At 41.4% G+C, this 20,101-nt stretch overlaps 3 protein-coding genes across 3 annotated transcripts; 2 read left to right on the top strand and 1 right to left on the bottom strand.

The window, feature by feature from the left end:
* Positions 1-6,355, top strand: tmem14a (transmembrane protein 14A). The gene is made up of 5 exons (XM_061910313.1): positions 1-148; positions 576-658; positions 744-845; positions 921-1,008; positions 5,558-6,355. The coding sequence occupies exons 2-5, from the start codon at positions 583-585 to the stop codon at positions 5,598-5,600; spliced, it is 309 nt and encodes a 102-aa protein (XP_061766297.1). The 5' UTR covers positions 1-148; positions 576-582; the 3' UTR covers positions 5,601-6,355.
* gsta.1 (glutathione S-transferase, alpha tandem duplicate 1) lies at positions 6,299-10,191 on the bottom strand. The gene is made up of 6 exons (XM_061910312.1): positions 9,966-10,191; positions 9,847-9,898; positions 9,484-9,616; positions 6,794-6,929; positions 6,601-6,726; positions 6,299-6,537 (listed from the first exon to the last, which is right to left on the bottom strand). The coding sequence occupies exons 1-6, from the start codon at positions 10,050-10,052 to the stop codon at positions 6,400-6,402; spliced, it is 672 nt and encodes a 223-aa protein (XP_061766296.1). The 5' UTR covers positions 10,053-10,191; the 3' UTR covers positions 6,299-6,399.
* A 5,773-nt stretch (positions 10,192-15,964) lies between these two features.
* On the top strand, positions 15,965-18,036 carry LOC133558763 (general transcription factor II-I repeat domain-containing protein 2-like). Its single transcript, XM_061909923.1, has 2 exons — positions 15,965-17,373; positions 17,489-18,036. Exons 1-2 carry the CDS (start codon positions 16,465-16,467, stop codon positions 18,023-18,025), a joined length of 1,446 nt encoding a protein of 481 aa, XP_061765907.1. The 5' UTR covers positions 15,965-16,464; the 3' UTR covers positions 18,026-18,036.
* Positions 18,037-20,101: the final 2,065 nt, after the last annotated feature.

The raw sequence follows: 20,101 nt of genomic DNA on the forward strand, positions 1-20,101 counted from the left end.
ACTTTCCTACTGTATGAATTGTCTGTGAAGGCATCACAGCTTTCATGCGCATGCGTACGTCTTGTCACAGTGGCGTGTTCGTCGGAACCAGAACGTGTACTCGAGCAGGAGCTGTTTGCCACACTTCTCACCCCTTTTAAAGCGACAGGTATGTGATTAAAGTTGCCGCACAAGATGGAATAATTGTAATCCAACACCTACGTCATGAACATTTATAGCTTGTTAGATTTATGCTTTCTGAAAGCCAGTTGCTGTATGTGCGTGGGTAGGTGCGTCGCAACATAATAATAAACTCACAGCGACGCCCAGTGGCCAGTTGGAGAAGTTCCACTTTTGTGAGCGTAATGAAAAACGAATTTATGTATTCAAATCCATGCATCCATCCATCCATCCATTTCCTACCGCTTATTCCCTTTCGGGGTCGCTGGCGCCTATCTCAGCTGCAATCGGGCGGAAGGCGGGGTACACCCTGGACAAGTCGCCACCTCATCACAGGGCCAACACAGATAGACAGACATCTATTTTCTAATTAATAATAATAATGAATATGAAAACTAACCAGTGTCTGTTTGCAGCTCATCAATGGCGTTTGACTGGATCGGATTTGGCTATGCTGCCGCCATCTTCCTGGGAGGTTACATGGGATACAAGAGAAAAGGTCAGATGAGCCTTGAGGTTGACGTGCTCTGACAGGTGAAGCCGACACAACACCCTAATGGTCATGTTTGCCCCCATCACTGAAGGCAGCGTCATGTCTCTGATGGCCGGCCTGGTCTTTGGCGGCCTGTCTGCTTACGGCGCCTACAACATCTCCAACAACCGCACCGACATTAAAGTGTCGCTGTGTAAGTGCAAGAGTTCCTCGGTCCATCCTTCAGTTGCAAGACCTGTTTTTTGTTTTTTTTTGCTCTTCGCTGCAGGTGCTGCCGGGGTTCTCTCGGTCGTCATGGGGACAAGGTACAAGAAGTCAGGCAAACTGATGCCAGCTGGAATTATGACAGTTCTAAGGTCAGACTCTAACTCTGTTATGCTCCACTTTGATTCAATTAACGCCTATTTAAAGGCCTACTGAAACCCACTACTACCGACCACGCAGTCTGATAGTTTATATATCAATGATGAAATATTAACATTGCAACACATGCCAATACGGCCTTTTTAGTTTACTAAATTGCAATTTTAAATTTCCCGCGGAGTTTCATGTTGAAAACGCCGATGACGCGTGCGTGTGAAGTCTCAGGTTGTAGCGGACATATTAGCCCAGCACCACTTACTGCTAAAAGTCATCTCTTTTCATCGCATAATTACACAGTATTTTGGACATCTGTGTTGCTGAATATTTTGCAATTTGTTCAATTAATAATGGAGACTATAAATAAGAATGCTGTTGGTGGAAAGCAGCTGCCTTTAGCACCGAAACACAGCCGGTGTTTCTTTATTGTGAAGCTTTAGCACAGAGTGGTCAAGCAAACATGTTTCTCTACGTCAACCAGCAAGTTTTTGGATGGGAAAATTGTGATATTAAGTCAGCTCTTACCGGAGACTTCAGTGGATTATGCGACCTCCTCCTGTAGCTGTCAACAAGGCATCTGTGATCTTCAATCAATCAATGTTTATTTATATAGCCCTAAATCACAAGTGCCTCAAAGGGCTGCACAAACTACAACGACATCCTCCGTAGGGCCCGCATAAGGGCAAGGAAAATCTCACCCCAGTGGGACGTCGACCATGATGACTATGAGAAACCTTGGAGAGGACCACATATGTGGGCAACCCCCACCCCGTAGGGGGCCGAAAGCAATGGATGTCGGGCGGATCTAACATGATATTGTGAAAGTCCAATCCATAGTGGATCTAACGTAACCGTGGGGATGAAGTCCAAAGTGGATCCAATATAGTAGCGAGAGTCCCATCCAAAGTGGAGCCAGCAGGAAACCATCCCAAGCGGAGGCGGATCAGCAGCGCAGAGATGTCCCCAACCGATACACAGGCGAGCGGTCTATCCTGGGTCCCGACTCTGGACGAGCGGTCCATCCTGGGTCCCGATGTTGGACAGCCAGTACTTCATCCATGGCCACCGGACATGATCTTGGCTCCTCCATTTGCTTCTCTCAGAGACACTGGCGTTCACCGCAGCCATCCAACTTTCAGGCATGACTTTAGAATCTCACTAAAACACTATCAAAACAATAAGCAGATAAAGGATTTTTGCAGAATTATCCTAGTAAATGTGTCTAATTACATCTGAAACGCTCCCACTGCCGTCGCCCGGAGCCGCCGCTCTTTCTTTCTTTTTTTTTTTCTTTTTTTAAGTCCCTCACTCTAACTTTCCTCATCCACGAATCTTTCATCCTCACTCAAATTAATGGGTAAATTTTCGCTTTCTCGGTTCGAAATGCTCTTGCTGCTGGAGGCTATGATTATAAACAATGTGAGGAGCTTTACAACCCGTGACGTCACGCGCACATCGTCTGCTACTTTCGGTACAGGCAAGGCTTTTTTATTAGCGTCCAAAAGTTGCGAACTTTATCGTCGATGTTCTCTAGTAAATCGTTTTAGCAAAAATATGGCAATATCGCGAAATGATCAAGTATGACACATAGAATGGACCTGCTATCCCCGTTGGAATAAGAAAATCTCATTTCAGTAGGCCTTTAACTGTCTCCAATGTCCACACTCCAGTCTTCTATAAAGCAGGTTTATGGTCCATTTTTCATTTGTAATAGAAACATTAATTTAACATAAAAACAATTTCCCCCTGTGTTTTGGTTTGTTATAAAGAAACAAGACAATTGATTCTTACCTACCATCCCAATAAGAATTAAAACAACAAGTGGAAAGCTTTTCTTTATCCCTGTTCAATGTTTGGACAAATAGATTGCACATGTGCAGTGTCCTCATCTGTGAGTGACCCAAAACAACAGAAGAACAAGGATGTCATCAAAACAAATGTGCCGCGGTCAAGAGTTCCCTTCTATTTTTTCAAAGTCAAGACACATTTTATTGGTTCTCTATGGAGCACGCAAACAGGTCCCTGTTTGTCGCTTTTCTTCTTCTGTTGTTCCACGTCACTCACAGACGAGGACACCCAAAAGAGACAATCTACACATACAGTGGGTAGATTTAGGGACCCTTCTACAAAACCCCAAAACCAGTGAAGTTGCCACGTTGTGTAAATCGTTAATAAAAAACAAATACAATGATTTGCAAATCTTTTTCGACTTGTATTTAATTGAATGGACTGCAAAGACAAAATATTTAATGTTTGAACTGGAAAAACATTGTTAGTTTTTGCAAATATTATCTCATTTGGAATTTGATGCTCGCAACATGTCTCAAAAAAGCTGGCACAGGTGGCAAAAAAGACTGAAAAGGTTGAGGAATACTCATCCAACACTTATTTTGAACATCCCACAGGTGAACAGGTGGGTGCCACGATTGGGTATAAAAGCAACTTCCATGAAATGCTTAGTCATTCACAAACAAAGATGAGGCAAGGGTCACCACTTTGTGAACAAATGCATGAGCAAATTGTCCAACAGTTTAAGAACAACATTTCTCAACGAGCTATTGCAAGGAATTTAGGGATTTTACCATCTACGGTCCGTAATATCATCAAAAGGTTCAGAGAATCTAGAGAAATCACTGCATGTAAGCGATGATATTACGGACCTTTTGATCCCTCGGACGGTTCTGCATCAAAAAGCGACATCAGTGTGTAAAAGATATCAACACATGGGCTCAGGAACACTTCATAAAACCACCTTCAGTAACTACAGTTTGTCGCTACATCTGTAAGTACAAGTTAAAACTCTACTATGCAAAGTGAAAAGCCTTTATCAACAACACCCAGAAACACAGCCAGCTTCGCTGGTCCAAAGCTTATCTATGATGGACTGATGCAAAGTGGAAAAGTTTTCTATGGTCTAACGAGTCCACATTTCAAATTGTTTTGAAATGTGGACGTTGTGTCCTCCGGAACAAAGAGGAAAAGAACCATTCAGATTGTTATGGACGCAAAGTTCAAAAGCCAGCATCTGTGATGGTATGGGGGTGCATTAGTGCCCAAGGCATGGGTAACTTACACATCTGTGAAGGCACCATTAATGCTGAAAGGTACATACAGGTTTTGGAGCAACATATGTTGCCATCCAAGCAACGTTATCATGGACGCCCCTGCTTATTTCAGCAAGACATTGCCAAGCAACGCATTACAACAGTGTGGCTTCATAGTAAAAGAGTGCAGGTACTACACTGGCCTGCCTGTAGTCCAGACCTGTCTCCCATTGAATATGTGTGGCACCTTAAATACGCTTAAAATGGACTGTTGAACAACTTAAGCTGTACATCAAGCAAAAATGGGAAATAATTCCACCTGAAAAGCTTCAAAAATGGGTCTCCTCAGGTCCCAAAGGTTTACTGAGTGTTGTCAAAAGGAAAGGCCATGTAACACAGTGGTAAAAATGCCCCTGAGCCAACCTTTTTGCAACGTCTTGCTGCCATTAAATTCTAAGTTAATGATTATTTGCAAAAAAATATATATATATTTGTCAGTTCGAATATTAAATATCTTGTCTTTGCAAATCATTGTATTCTGTTTTTATTTACGATGTACACAATGTGCCAACTTCACTGGCTTAGGGGTTTGTATTTGCAAACTTTGAGCTCGAGCCGTGTGCTCTTCACCCACTTCTCAGTGCATGAACGCTTCATTCAGTCATTCATTTTTCATGCCTGCCAGGCAAAACTCAGGAATGCATCATTGTAGCAGGGCGGAGCCTTCCACTTACAATCTGCCTTCCTAGTCAGGTCTCAGCATTTCAGTCTGCCTTTTGTTTGTTTTTTCCCTCGCGTTCTTGTTAACTTGGGTAGAATTTACCTGTATGAAACTACAGTTAAGTTCTACTTGATAACACAGTTGTGTTATTAAGTAGAATGTTGATTCATTACCTCCTTATGTTTGATTTAAAGTACTGTACATCACTTTGGGGCTTCACGGTGGCAGAGGGGTTAGTGCGTCTGCCTCACAATATGAAGTTCCTGCAGTCCTGGGTTCAAATCCAGGCTCGGGATCTTTCTGTGTGGAGTTTGCATGTTCTCCCCGTGAATGTGTGGGTTCCCTCCGGGTACTCCGGCTTCCTCCCACTTCCAAAGACATGCACCTGGGGATAGGTTGATTGGCAACACTAAAATGGGCCCTAGTGTGTGAATGTGAGTGTGAATGTTGTCTGTCTATCTGTGTTGGCCCTGCGATGAGGTGGCGACTTGTTCAGGGTGTACCCTGCCTTCCGCCCAATTGTAGCTGAGATAGGCGCCAGCACCCCCCGCGACCCCGAAAGGGAATAAGCGGTAGAAAATGGATGGATGGATACATCACTTTGTATTGTGTTGATAACAAGCTTCACTAAAACAGGGACTTATGCCGAGGCTGGAACCCATTATTCATATTTACATTGTTTCTTATGAGGAACTCTGCTTCCCTATATAACTGATTTTCCATCCCATAATATTTCTTACCCCGCATAGCAGCCACTAATGTTGTTGTTTGTGTCTGCAGTTTGCTGATGGTGTTCCGCCTGTTGTTCCTGATGATTGCGTGACCGGCTGACAAGTGTTCCAACATCATTCCTGCGAGCGTTTACAGTTTTCCTACTGACCAATAACACGTTTGTTCGTATTGTTCCACATGCTTTCCAATACTGTGATGGATGTACTTAGAGATCAAATAAAGCAGCAGACAAATAATAAAAATAATGATAAAAATGGGGTGATGTAAAGAAAAAAGCTGAATGTTGTTACAGTGAAATACAAGTATAAAATAAAAATAAGTTAAAGTACCAATGATTGTCACACACACACACTAGGTGTGGTGAGATTAACATCTGCATTTGACTCATCACCTTCACTCCCTGGGAGGTGAGGGGAGCAGAGAGCAGCAGTGGTGGCTGCGCCCAGGAATCTTTTTTGGTGATTTGGATGCCGAGTGACAAGCAGGGAGGTAAAGGGTCCCATTTCTATAGTCTTTAGTATGACTCAGCCGGAGTTTGAAACCCAACCTACCGATCTCAGGGCGGACACTCTAACCACTAGGCCACTGAGCAGGTGGCCTAGTAAATAATAAATGAAAATGACAACTAGTTACTACACTAAGCCTTTTCTTTAAATAAATATCTGAAGGGTTTTTTTTTGCATTTTTACAAAATCAAGAAATAATTTGGAAACGTTTAGACACCTCTGAACTTGTACAAGCAACGATAAATAAATGACTGTGAGTGTACAAAGGACACGAGATGTAACATTTGAATGCAAAAAGTACTTTTAATAAAGTACGGTGTTGTATTTTCTAGTATGTGAACACTTCAAGACTGGAAAATGTATTCATTGCTCAGTGGAAGAATTTTATGGGAATGTCATATTGACGTTAAAGACTTCCCTGACAGTCTTTGTGTACGTCTCGTCCGGCTGAGGCTTCCTCTTGCTGCCTGGCTCCAGGAATTTCCTGATGTTGGGATTTAGACTCATGCGGCCCTGGAAGGACTGAGAGGATACCACAGCCAATGTCATCGTGTCTTTTTTCCACATCGATTATTGAAGGTGTACCTTGATGTTAGGGAAGTCGCCAAGGATCCCCACAAATTTCTCCTCCAACATGAGGGTGCACTCCAGCAGCAGAACATCGGCAAGGCTGAGTCGACCTCCCACCAGGTGCACTTGCTCACACAGTCTCTGCAGTTGTTGGTTCCACACCACATTTGAAACATGTACTTGACCAAGAAAAAACTACATCTGATACCTTTTCAAAGACGGGCAGGTAGCGATCTTTGGCCTTGGTCTTAATGTTGTCTAGTTTGCTGGTCACGTCACTGCTGAAAGGCAGGATCATGATCATCTCCATCAGATCCATCAGTCCCTCGGAGTACATGTTGATCCTGAAGACAAGTGGCAACCGTTTGAAAGCTCTAAAGACAGTAGTGGCTTTTTTAGCAACACATCCAATAAAATGTACAGTTTTCATGTGAGAGACTTTCAAATATTGACAGTTTTATTGCAGGCCTGCAGATGGCAGTGATGAGCGTTACATACAAAGTTGCTACAAATTGATGAGCACAGCAGTTTTTTTAACATCTCCACTGCCCATAGTTTCGGGCAATACTACAAATGTGGGTATCGATCCACTACCAAGTAGTTACCGTACGGACCATACCAACGCTGATACTTTTACTAAAAAGGGGCTGTTTGCAACCTTTACGCAGCTGGGGTAAAAATATTGCAAATATTCCCTTGTTCCCTTTTATTACTTAAATAATTTGAGCAAAATAAAGTCAATACTGCAAAATAACTAAACATAACCACATGGCTGCGAATCTTTGGGTGTCCCATGATTCGATTCAATATCGATTCTTGGGGTCACGATTCGATAATATATCGGTTTTTTCGATTCGATTCAAAAACAAAATTTTTCCGATTCTAAACTATTCTGTATTCATTCAATACATAGGATTTCAGCAGGATCCACCCCAGTCTGCTGATATGCAAGCAGAGTAGTAGATTTAAAAAAAAAAAAGCTTTTATAATTGTAAAGGACAATGTTTTATCAACTGATTGCAATAATGTAAATTTGTTTTAACTATTAAACGAACCAAAAATATGACTTATTTTATCTTTGTGAAAACATTGGACACAGTGTGTTGTCAAGCTTATGAGATACGATGCACTGTGACACTATTGTTCTTTTTCTAATTTTTACAAATGTCTAATGATAATCTCAATGAGGGATTTTAATCACTGCTATGCTGAAATTATAACTAATATTGATACTGTTGTTGATAATATTCATTTTTGTTACACTACTTTTGGTTTGTTCTGTGTCGTGTTTGTGTCTCCTCAATTGCTCTGTTTTTTGCAGTTCCGAGTGTTGCTGGGTCAGGTTTGGTTTTGGAATTGGATTGCATTGTTATGGTATTGCTGTGCAGGGGGTTGTTGGATTGATTAAAAAACATAAAATAAAAAATCTATTTTTTTAAGAAGGAGAATCGATTCTGAATCTTACAATGTATTTGAATTGATTTTTTCCCAACACCCTTAATAATAATGGATTAGATTTATATCACGCTTTTCTATTGTTAAAGACTCAAAGCGCTCACAGTGAAGTGGGAACCCATCATTCATTGACACCTGGTGGTGGTAAGCTACATCTGTAGCCACAGCTGCCCTGGGGTAGACTGATGGAAGCGTGGCTGCCAGTTTGCGCCTACGGCCCCTCCGACCACCACCAATCATTCATTCATTCACCAGTGTGAGCGGCACCGGGGGCAAGGGTGAAGTGTCCTGCCCAACGACACAACGGCAGCGATTTGGATGTCAATAGGTGGGAAGCGAACCTGCAACCCTTAGGTTTCCGGCACGGCCGCTCTACCCACTACACCATGCCGCCCTAAATAAAATGCTATAAGAGGTGCTATAATAACCACCAACCACTGGTTACTGCTACCCAGCAGGCACGAGTCATTAAAACAACATTGAGAACATGTTCAGTTAAGTCCTGACGTTGAGTAACTCAAACATAACGTTGAAACAACATGCTTTTTGACGATGTTTAATCAATGTAAAGTTGAAACGTTGATTTGACCATATAAATTTGGTCAATTCCCAACCAACAACGTGGATCCAACTTTAGACATCAACGTTGTCTCAATTTACAAATACAACTATTTTGCAACGTGGTTTCCAAGTCCGTTTCAAAGGACATGTATAATTAATGTCGTATCAATGTCGTGTGCCAGCTGGGACGCGGCCGGCGTTGCAACAATATCAGTTACAATATTCCCTTGTTCCCTTTCTTTAAATACAATATTTTCAGCATGCCGGACAAACCGATTTAAGAACACTTTTTACCCGATAGCCATAGTGTCGCTGAACACAAGATGACAATAATGACTGTGCATGTGAGCTGTATGCTTGGTATTTTTATGTATTTTAATCTATTTATCTATGTTCTTATGTTAGTTTTTGCATACAATTTTGTTGTACAATGACAATAAAAGATATATTCTGTTCTATTCTATTCTGATGGTGTGAGTTTGTGAAGCCCTTTGAGACACTTGGCTATTAAAAACAAATGTGATTGATTGATGGTTGTTACATAAAACTTGTGTTTTGCCAATGATTGCAACATTAAAGTCAAGCGTGTTTTTAGGCTTTTATACATTTTACTAATATCTTATTTTTACACTTAAGTCACAATTACAGATGTCAAAAAGTATCTTTTACAACACGCAGTTATCTTCTTTTTACACCTGCAGGAATGAATGTTACTTGCGACGTTGCCTGTATAGTTGATAAGACTGTTATACATTGCCTGTATAGTTGATAAGACTGTTATGGTGGCAACATTTTGACCCTGGAACAGATCATTTTGCAACTCCACCACTATGGAATGTATTGTGTTCTAGCAATATGACATATTAGGTGTATGGAACATACTTGACACGATCTTTGATGTCTTTGCCGTGGAGATTGTACTTCTCAGCAATGTAGCTCAAGATTGCCTTGGTCTGAATTAGCTTCATGCCGTCAATTTCCACCAAAGGGACCTGCTGAAACATGAGGTCTCCATCTGCAAAGAGAGCATTAGTGGACACTCCCAGTCAAACAGGCTCTGAGTCAACATCTTCTAAAATACCTGTACAGAGGTCAGGTGAATTTCCATTTTAACACCTCAGATAGACAGGTCACAATGAGGCAGGAAAACTTATTTTTTTTAATAAGCAATAAAGCTTCCGGGCAGGTTAGAAAAACAAGCACACCCTCACATGATGTTTGTATTTTAGGGGAAATAAAACTCACCATTCAGCAGCTTGAGGTACTGCTCTCGGTTTGTCAGAAAGAACTCATCAAACTGTGGACGTGATAACAGGAGTGACTCATCTTGCGCAGAAAACTTCAGCTTTGTGGTCAAACTTTACCTCAACTCCAGCAACAGTCAGAAGCCACCGGATTGATTCCATCTTGCCTCTTCCATTAAAGTAGTGCAACTTCACTCTTTGAGCCATGGCGATTAACGATGTGCAGTTTTGCAAACTTGTTTGGTGTGGAAAGTTGCAGAACAAATGATCAAATTGACACACAGTATTTGTAGCCCTGTGTCACCTCTTCAACGCTGACAACGAAGAAGAGTGGCAAACTGCAACTTCCAAATAAATATCACCAGGGAAAAAAAACACACAGGGGAGGGCTTTGACACATGAATGTGATTGGCCGTGGCACAGACTTGAGGTGGGCGGGTCGATCCAAATGTCAATACCAATGTGATATCAGACCTATAGTTGTCAATTCTCGTTTATTTTTAAAAATGTTGAGTTGTTAAGATACATTTTATATATCGTTAAAAACCTAGGGGATACGTTGTTGGACACATAAGGGCTTTGAGGGCAAAATTTGAGAGCCAATTGCAGTTTAGGTTTTGATTACCATGATTGATTGATTGAAACTTTTATTAGTAGATTGCACAGTTCAGTACATATTTCGTATATTGACCACTAAATGGTAACACCCGAATAAGTTTTTCAACGTGTTTGAGTTGTTTCACCATGAAATGATTAACGTGGACCCCGACTTAAACAGGTTGAAAAACTTATTTGGGTGTTACCATTTAGTGGTCAATTGTACAGAATATGTACTGAACTGTGCCATCTACTAATAAAAGTTTCAATCAATCAATCAGATTACTTTCTGTTCCCAAACAATAATTCGCTATAAAAATGATTATTAGGATGTATTGTTACACTTCGAAATGTAGTAGTACTACATGTTAGTCACAAATAAATGTGTAAATACAAATATTTGTCGAGTCTTGAAAAAAAAAGTATCGAATCATGTATCGGATTGATATCAACATACAGTATCGTCCACGGCAAAGTCCCAGTCCGACCAATAGGAAGGTTTCAAATTTGCATTTGCTTCGCCAAGCATGACGGGTAATTTATAATGCGTATCTTATATGGCAAGATTTTCACAACGTGTGTCATTTCACAATATTTAGCTTATAAATCCTTATGCGTACATTGCGAGATGTTTACGGTAAACCCCGCACGAATTCAACGACACCCTGACAGGGAGAGGGTCAATGTCGCTGAGGGTATTTTTACTTTACAGCACACATTACATGGCGGATGTGAGGGCGATCTGGCTGCGACATCTGTCACCCCATTGATCGCTAGGTTTGATTCGGCTGATCTGGCTGGCTAGGCGGGTGTCCCCTTCCTCCCTCACCGTTCCATGTGTGTCCCTCCCGAAGCCCAGCGCTCGGTGGCAGCGGACGACGTCCCCCCGACGGACAACCATCCATCGGTATACCAGTAGCTGCGCTCCCCTGCTAGAACCTCCAAACAAGCTCAAGGCCCATTTGTAGGAGAAACGTAGGGAAGTCAAGCTCCAAGCTTCAGACACATCCAATTGCGGCACTGCATGTGGCAGTTTGCCTTCCTTTTTCACACATATATCAAACAACTGTTCAGCTATTTAAAAACAAAAATCATATTCAAAAATAGGCAATGCCACATCTAAATACACCTATTATATAAATTGAATACAATTGTTACACACATACATATTAATAAAATATATTTTATATTGAAAATATATTAATAAAAAACATATACACATATTGTAACAGACTGAGGCAAAATGACGTGAATTATGACTACTGTGTAAAGGCCTACTGAAATGAGATGTTCTTGTTTAAACGGGGATAGCAGGTCCATTCTACGTGTCATACTTGATCATTTTGCGATATTGCCATATTTTTGCTGAAAGGATTTAGTAGAGAACATCGACGATAAAGTTCGCAACTTTTGGACGCTAATAAAAAAGCCTTGCCTGTACCGGAAGTAGCAGACGATGTGCGCGCGTCACGGGTTGTAGGGCTCCTCACATCCTCACATTGTTTATAATCATAGCCACCAGCAGCAAGAGCAATTCAGACCGAGAAAGCGACAATTTCCCCATTGATTTGAGCGAGGATGAAAGATTCGTTGATGAGGAAAGTTAGAGTGAATCACTAGAAAGAAAAAAAAAGAAAAAAAGGCGACGGCAGTGGGAGCGATTAAGATGTTATTAGATACATTTACTAGGATAATTCTGGAAAATCCTTTATCGTGTTACTAGTGTTTTAGTGAGATTATAAAGTCATACCTGAAAGTCGGAGGTCTACGGTGACCGCCAGTGTCTCTGAGAGAAGCCAATAGAGGAGCCAAGATCACAGCTGCCTTTTTGACAGCTGCTGCAGGAGGACGCTAACCCCGCACAAGTAAGAGCCGACTTAATATCACAATTTTCTCATCCAAAAACTTGCTGGTTGACATGTGGTAGAGAAACCTGTTTGCTAAAGCTTCACAACAAACAAAGAAACACCGGCTGTGTTTCGATTGTTAAAGGCAGCTGCAATCCACCACTTTCCACCAACAGCATTCTTCTTTATAGTCTCCATTATTACTTGAACTAATTGCAAAAGATTCAGCAACACAGATGTCCAAAATACTGTGTATTTATGCGATGAAAAGAGACGACTTTTAGCCGTAAGTGGTGCTGGGCTAAAATGTCCACTCAACCAAGAACGTCCCAAACACGTGTCATCATTTCGCGACGTTTCCAACAAGAAACTCCGCGGGAAATTAAAAATTGTAATTTAGTAAACAAAACCGGCCGTATTGGCATGTGTTGCAATGTTAATATTTCATCATTGATATATAAACTATCAGACTGTGTGGTCGGTAGTAGTGGGTTTCAGTAGGCCTTTAATATCAGTTAACTAAGCATGTTTTCATTTCTGATGACTGTATCGCTACAACAGAAAGCAGCTGAAATAATGAAAAACCATATGTTTTTAATTACAGCAATTTTAAAAACTAGATGTGGACCCCGACTTAAACAAGTTGGTAAAAACCTATTCGGGTGTTACCATTTAGTGGTCAATTGTACGGAATATCTACTGTACTGTGCAATCTACTAATAAAAGTCTCAATCAATCAATCAAAACTTATATCATTCAAAAATAGGCGATACAACATCTAAATACATCTATTATATAAATTGAATACACTTGTTAAACAATTGTATTCAATTTATAAATATTTAAAATATATTAGTAAAAAACATATACACATACATATTGTAACAGATTGAGACAACATTATGTAAATTATTACTATCGTGTATTAATTTCAGTTAGCTAAGCATGTTTTAATTTATGATAATATTCCAATGCACAATTTAGATACAGCCATTCATTATTTCCACTGAGTACAGGATACAACAAAATTATTATTATTATTTTTTTTTAATCAAAAGTGGTGTTCTTCCTTTTGGTGGATGACCACTGTAAAACATAGAGCTGTTAAGCAGTTGGCCATTTTGTCACGTACTCTCGGTCAATGTTTGAATTAGCACAGAAGAGACAAACCCTGGCCCCAATTAAATCTTTAAAATTCTCAAAAGTTTAACAGAGGACAATGTCCAACTTAAAGGGAGACTTGGGATTTTGCCTGTCGTTCACAATCCTTATATAAGACAAGAAGACGTATGTTTTTACTTTTTTTCTGCATCCTAATTTGTAAATTACAGCAAGTATTAGTTGGCTAACAACACATTTAATGGAAGTACTCTACTGTGCCAATAAAGACCTCTAAAGACTGCTCAGTGGCCTTGTGGTTAGAGTGTCCGCCCTGAGACTGGAAGGTTGTGAACGGCCGAGTCATACTAAAGACTATAAGAATGGGACCCGTTGCCTCCCTGCCTGGCACTCTGCATCAAGGGTTGCAATTGGGGGTTAAATCACCAAAATGATTCCCGAGCGTGGCCACCGCTGCTGCTCACGGTTTCCCTCACCTCCCAGTGGGTGAACATCGGGATGGATTAAATGCAGAGGTTAAGTTCACCTAACCTAGTGTGTGTGTGTGACTATCATTGGCACTTTAACTTTAACAAGACTCCATTTACATTTTTCCCTGTGAGAGCAGACTTTGTACAGTAAGTGACCATTCTAATATGTTCGTAGTTTTTAAATCTTATTTAGCACTTAGCAATACTCCTTCATAATTTAGTGTTTCACTAAAGCTGGATCTGTTTAACACCCAGATTCGAAAACTTGTAGTTCATCCTCCTAGAATTTCTTGGATCATTGTTTGTCCTAAAGTAGTCGCCGTTGTCTGTGGTGAAGAAAGCCATGATTAGTAGTGTTGTTGTTGAAGTGAAGTGTTGCGTATGTGAAATTAGTATGCAGCTGTAAGCTTCAAGGCCTACTGAAATGAGATTTTCTTATTTAAAGGGGGATAGAAGGTCCATTCTATGTGTCATACTTGATCACTTCGCGATATTGCCATATTTTTGCTGAAAGGATTTAGTAGAGAACATCAACGATAAAGTTCACAACTTTTGGTCGCTCATAAAAAAGCCTTGCCTGTACCGGAAGTAGCAGACTATGTGCGCGTGACGTCACCGGTTGTGGAGCTCCTCACATTGTTTACAATCATAGCCACCAGCAGCGAGAGCGATTCGGACCAAGAAAGCGACAATTTCCCCATTAATTTGAGCGAGGATGAAAGGTTCGTGGATGAGGATAGTGAGAGTGAAGGACTAGAAAAAAAAAAAGAAAAAAAAAAGGCGATGGCAGTGGGAACGATTCAGACGTTATTAGACACATTTACTAGGATAATTCTGGAAAATGCCTTATCTGCTTATTGTGTTACTAGCGTTTTAGTGAGATTATATGGTACCTGAAAGTCAGAGGGGTGTGGTGACCGCCAGTGTCTCCGGTTGGAAGAGGTAATAGTCCACAGCTGCAGGAGGACGTAAGCTCCGCTCATGTCTACGGTAAGAGCCGATTTATCAGCACAATTTTCTCACCGAACCCTGCCGGTTGACATGTGGTCGGGAACCATGTTTGCTTGACCGCTCTGTTCCATAGCAAAGCTTCACCTTTGGGAATGTAACCAAGGAAACACCGGCTGTGTTTGTGTTGCTAAAGGCAGCTGCAATACACCGCTTCCCACTTCCATCTTCTGTTCTTTGACTTCTCCATTATTAATTGAACAAATTGCAAAAGATTCAGCAACACAGATGTCCAGAATACTGTGTAATTATGCGATTAAAGCAGACTAACTATAGCTTGGATCGGGCTGGAAGAACATGTCCGCTACCACCGGTGACGTCACGCGCACGCGTCATCATTCCGCGACGTTTTCAACAGGATACTTCGCGGGAAATTAAAAAATTGCAATTTAGTGAACTAAACCGGCCATATTGGCATGTGTTGCAATGTTAATATTTCATCATTGATATATAAGCGATCAGACTGTGTGGTCGGTAGTAGTGGGTTTCAGTAGGCCTTTCAAATATCCATCCATCCATTTTTTACCGCTTGTCCCTTTCAGGGTCGCAGGGGTTGTGGAGCCTATATCAGCTGCATTTGGGCAGAAGGCGGGGTGCACCCTGGAGAGGTCGCCACCTCGTCGCAGGGCCAACACAGATAGACAACAATCACACTCACATTAACACACTAGAGCAGGGATCCTCAACAGGCGGACCGCGGTCCATGTCCGGACCCAGCGACGTGTCCGTTCGAACCCAACAAGAATTCTAGAAAAAATTAAAAAAAAAAAAATTTAATTATAATTATTATAAAAAATATAATAATTGTATTTATCTTTGGGTTATCGCTAGCGCAGGTCAACGTTCTTTGTTGTTTTAGTCAAATATCTCCACGTTTGTTTACACTTCTCCGTGTCTCACTCGCACCTCTCTCTCTCTCACTCTCTCTCTCAGAGAGAGAGAGAGACGCAGTGAGAGCGAGAGCGCCACTCTGATTGGCTGATTCCGAGGAATGGGTTGTCATCTCTATCACAACGATGCGCTGATAGGCTGTTACCACCTGGGTCATACAGAGTTCGTGCCACAGGCGCATGGAACCTTTCGCTGCATGCACACAGTTGCCTCGTATCGCTACTTCGCTTACTTTTCACTCGTCAGTCACTGAATGTGAATCAAATCACAATGGCATGCTCCAAGTTGGCTCAGGCTGGTAAAAGAAAGGTGGACAGGGAAAACCGACGTTTCAAGGAAGAATGGACAGAGCAATATGTTTTCATCCTACCTACTGCAAGTACCAGACCAATGTGTCTAATATGCAACAGTACTGTTGCTCTGGTGAAAAGTGAAAATCTGAAACGTCACTATCTAAAAGAGCACCGCGAATTTGAAAATACATTTCCTCATGATTCAGAGCTGAGGAAAAAAAGAAATCACAAGGCTGAAAAAGTCATATGAAACATCAAGCAAGATTTTTGTTAAATCTATGACACAACAACAAATAGCAACAGAGTGCTCACTCAGAGTGGCATGGATTTTGGGTAAACACAATTCTCTGATGCAGAAATAATTAAAGAATGCTTGACTGAAGTGTTGGGTGCCATGTTTGAAAGCAAAGAAAAGGAGGAAATGACAGCTAAAATAAATCAAATCCCACTCTCTGATGCCACAGCTACCAGACGTACTGAAATACTGCCTGGTGATTTGTCCAAGCAGCTTTGTGATGGAATAAAAAACGCGGAGTGCATATCCCTAGCAGTGGATGAGTCCACTGACACCACTGAAAATGCTCAGTTGTTGGTGTTTGTGAGGTATTATGATGAGGAAAAGGGGGAGTTTATTGAAGATGTTTTGGGCCTGGCAAACCTCAGTGGACAAACAAGGAGAGAAGACATCTATAAAGCAATATCAGAAATGCTGAATGAAAAAGGGATAGATCTGAAGAAAGTTGTGTCCATTGCTACTGATGGAGCGCCAGCCATGTTGGGGAGAGAGAAGGGACTGGTTCCGCGTCTGAGAGAACACCACCCTGGCCTGTTATCTTATCACTGCATAATCCACCAGTCTGTTCTTTGTGCAAGTCTTGGAGAAGTGTACTCTGAAATCATGACAACAATGATGAAACTCATAAACTTCTTGAGAGCATCATCTGCACTGCAGCACCACTTGCTGCGCACATTCCTAACAGAGGTAGATGCTGCTTTTGATGATTTGCTCGTGCACAACAACGTCAGATGGCTGAGCAAAGGCAGGGTCCTGGAGCGGTTTTGGGCCATTAGAGAAGAGCTGCAAGTGTTTCTGTCCCAGCAAAATAGCGCAAAAGCAAAACAGTTCCTGGAATTTCTGCAAAATGCTGGGAAAATGGAAGCTGTGGCATTTTTGGCTGATATAACCTCCCATCTCAATGACCTAAATCTCAAGCTACAGGGGAAGAAGAACACAGTGTGTGCGCTGATGTCAGAAGTCCGTGCCTTCCAGAGGAATCTGGAGCTTTTCAAACGTGACATACAGGTAACAAATTTGTTATTATTATTATTTTCTACCACACACTATTTTCTTCCACTTGATAATTCATACCTATTTTTAAGCATTGTTCCTAACATATATTTAAACTGTGTATCTACAGGAGGAACTGCTCCACTTCCCCAAACTTCTGGAACTGACCAAAGGAGAGGGAGATCATCAGTGCCATTTGGAATTCTTGGAAAAACTCATTGCAAATTTCAAGACTCGCTTTGATGGCTTCATTTTGGGAAAACAAGTCCTGCTGTTCATTGAAAACCCATTCCTGATCAGAAATGTGAGTGCGTTCTCTGCAGAAGCAAAACAAGTCTTCCCATGGGCCAGAGCTGCTTCACTGCAGACTGAGCTGATTGATCTCCAAGAAAGTGTCGCACTGAAAGAGGCTCAGTGTGAGGCCATCACCTTCTGGTCAAAGCTGGTCATTCCTTCCAAGTTCCCTCTGCTGCATAAGATGGCCTGTCACATCCTCACGATGTTTGGCTCAACATACAGCTGTGAGTCTGCCTTCTCTACAATGAACATTGTGAAGAACAAGTACCGCAGCAGACTGACCAATGAACACCTGGATCAGTGTCTCCGCCTGGCCATCACACCTTTTGTGCTTATGTTCAAAGTTTTGGCTTCAACAACAAGAGCATAATTCTCCCATTGAGCAGCTGTGTTTTACACAATGGGGATATAAATAAATAAATGATAAATGGGTTGTCCTTTATAGCGCTTTTCTACCTTCAAGGTACTCAAAGCGCTTTGACACTACTTCCACATTTACCCATTCACACACACATTCACACACTGATGGAGGGAGCTGCCATGCAAGGCGCCAACCAGCACCCATCAGGAGCAAGGGTGAAGTGTCTTGCTCAGGACACAACGGACGTGACGAGGTTGGTACTAGGTGGGATTTGAACCAGGGACCCTCGGGTTCCGCACGGCCACTCTCCCACTGCGCCACGCCGTCCCCCATACTGTACCATAGTTGTATTTGCACATGAATGAGATCTGTTAAGGTCATTTGTTTACCAGGGATAGGAGGGTTGTGTTTAAAATTATTTATTTTTTGTTAAAACTGAAAATTTTATTTAAGTTCTTATTTATTTTTGTTTCAAAGAAAATCTTTCATGTATATTATTGGATATTTATTTAATTTTTGTTCATTTTAAGAAAATGTTAAACTACTACCTACCTCCTGCGACCATATAAGCTTGACCGATAATAAACGGACTCAGCCTGTTTCAAAATAACATTTGTGGACCTTCAAGATTTGTACTTGAGGACCCCTGCACTAGAGTACCCGGAGGGGACTGCAAACTCCACACTGTCCAAGGCCGGGATTGAACCCGACTACTCAGGACTTTGGTATTGTGAGGCACATGCATTAACCCCTGTTCACCGAGCTTTGATTGATTGATTGAAACTTGTATTAGTAGATTGCACAGTACAGTACATATTCCGTACAATTGACCACTAAACGGTAACAACCGAAAAAGTTTTTCAACTTGTTTAAGCCGGGGACCACGTTAATCAATTCATGGTAACTCAGGCTGCCTAAGTCAAATATCCAAAGTACTTAAAGGCCTACAGAAACCCACTACTACCAACCACGCAGTCTGATAGTTTATACATCAATGATGAAATATTAAGCCAATACGGCCTTTTTAGTTTACTAAATTGCAATTTTAAATTTCCCGCGAAGTGTCGTGTTAAAAACGTCGCGGTACGATGATGCGTGCGTTTGATGTCACCGGTTGTAGCGGACATTAATTTCCAGCCCAATTCAAGCTATAAGTAGTCTGCTTTATCGCATAATTACACAATATTCTGGACATCTGTGTTGCTGAATCTTTTGCAATTTGTTCAACTAATAATGGAGAAGTCAAAGTAGTAAGATGGAGCTGGGAAGCTTTTAGCCTTTAGCTACAAAAACACAGCTGGTGTTTCCTTGTTTAAAATTCCCGAAGATTAAGTTTTACTATGGATCAGAGCGTTCAAGCGAACATGGATCCCGACTACATGTCAACCGGCAGTTTTCGGTGAGGAAATTGTGGTAATAAGTCGCCTCTTACCGGAGACATCAGCGGAGCTTCCGTCTTGCTGTAGCTGCCGTGACTTCCCTCAGAGACTCTGGCGTCAACGCAACCGTGGCCACACCCCTCCGACTTTCAGGTACTATTTAATCTCACTAAAACACTAGCAACACAATAGGCAGATAAGGGATTTTCCAGAATTATCCTAGTAAGTGTGTCTAATAACATCTGAATCGCTCCCACTGCAATCGCCTTTTGTTTTTCTAGTCCTTCACTCTAAATTTCCTCATCCACAAATCTTTCATCCTTGCTCAAATTAATGGGGAAATTGTCGCTTTCTCGGTCCGAATAGCTCTAGCTGCTGCTGGCTATGATTATAAACAATGTGAGGATGTGAGGAGCCCTACAACCGGTGACGTCAGGTGCACATTGTCTGCTACTTCCGGTAAAGGCAAAGCTTTTTTATTAGCAACCAAAAGTTGCGAACTTTATCGTCGATGTTCTCTACTAAATCCTTTCAGCAAAAATATGGCAATATCGCAAAATGATCAAGTGTGACACATAGAATGGACCTGCTATCCCCGTTTGAATAAGAAAATCTCATTTCAGCAGGCCTTTAAATGTTACATGTTATTATGAAGATGCCTGTTACTACATTACATATATGCTTACAGCATTTATATAAAACGTTG

This window comes from Nerophis ophidion, linkage group LG09 (genome assembly GCF_033978795.1).
Source record: "Nerophis ophidion isolate RoL-2023_Sa linkage group LG09, RoL_Noph_v1.0, whole genome shotgun sequence".
NCBI lineage: Eukaryota > Metazoa > Chordata > Actinopteri > Syngnathiformes > Syngnathidae > Nerophis > Nerophis ophidion.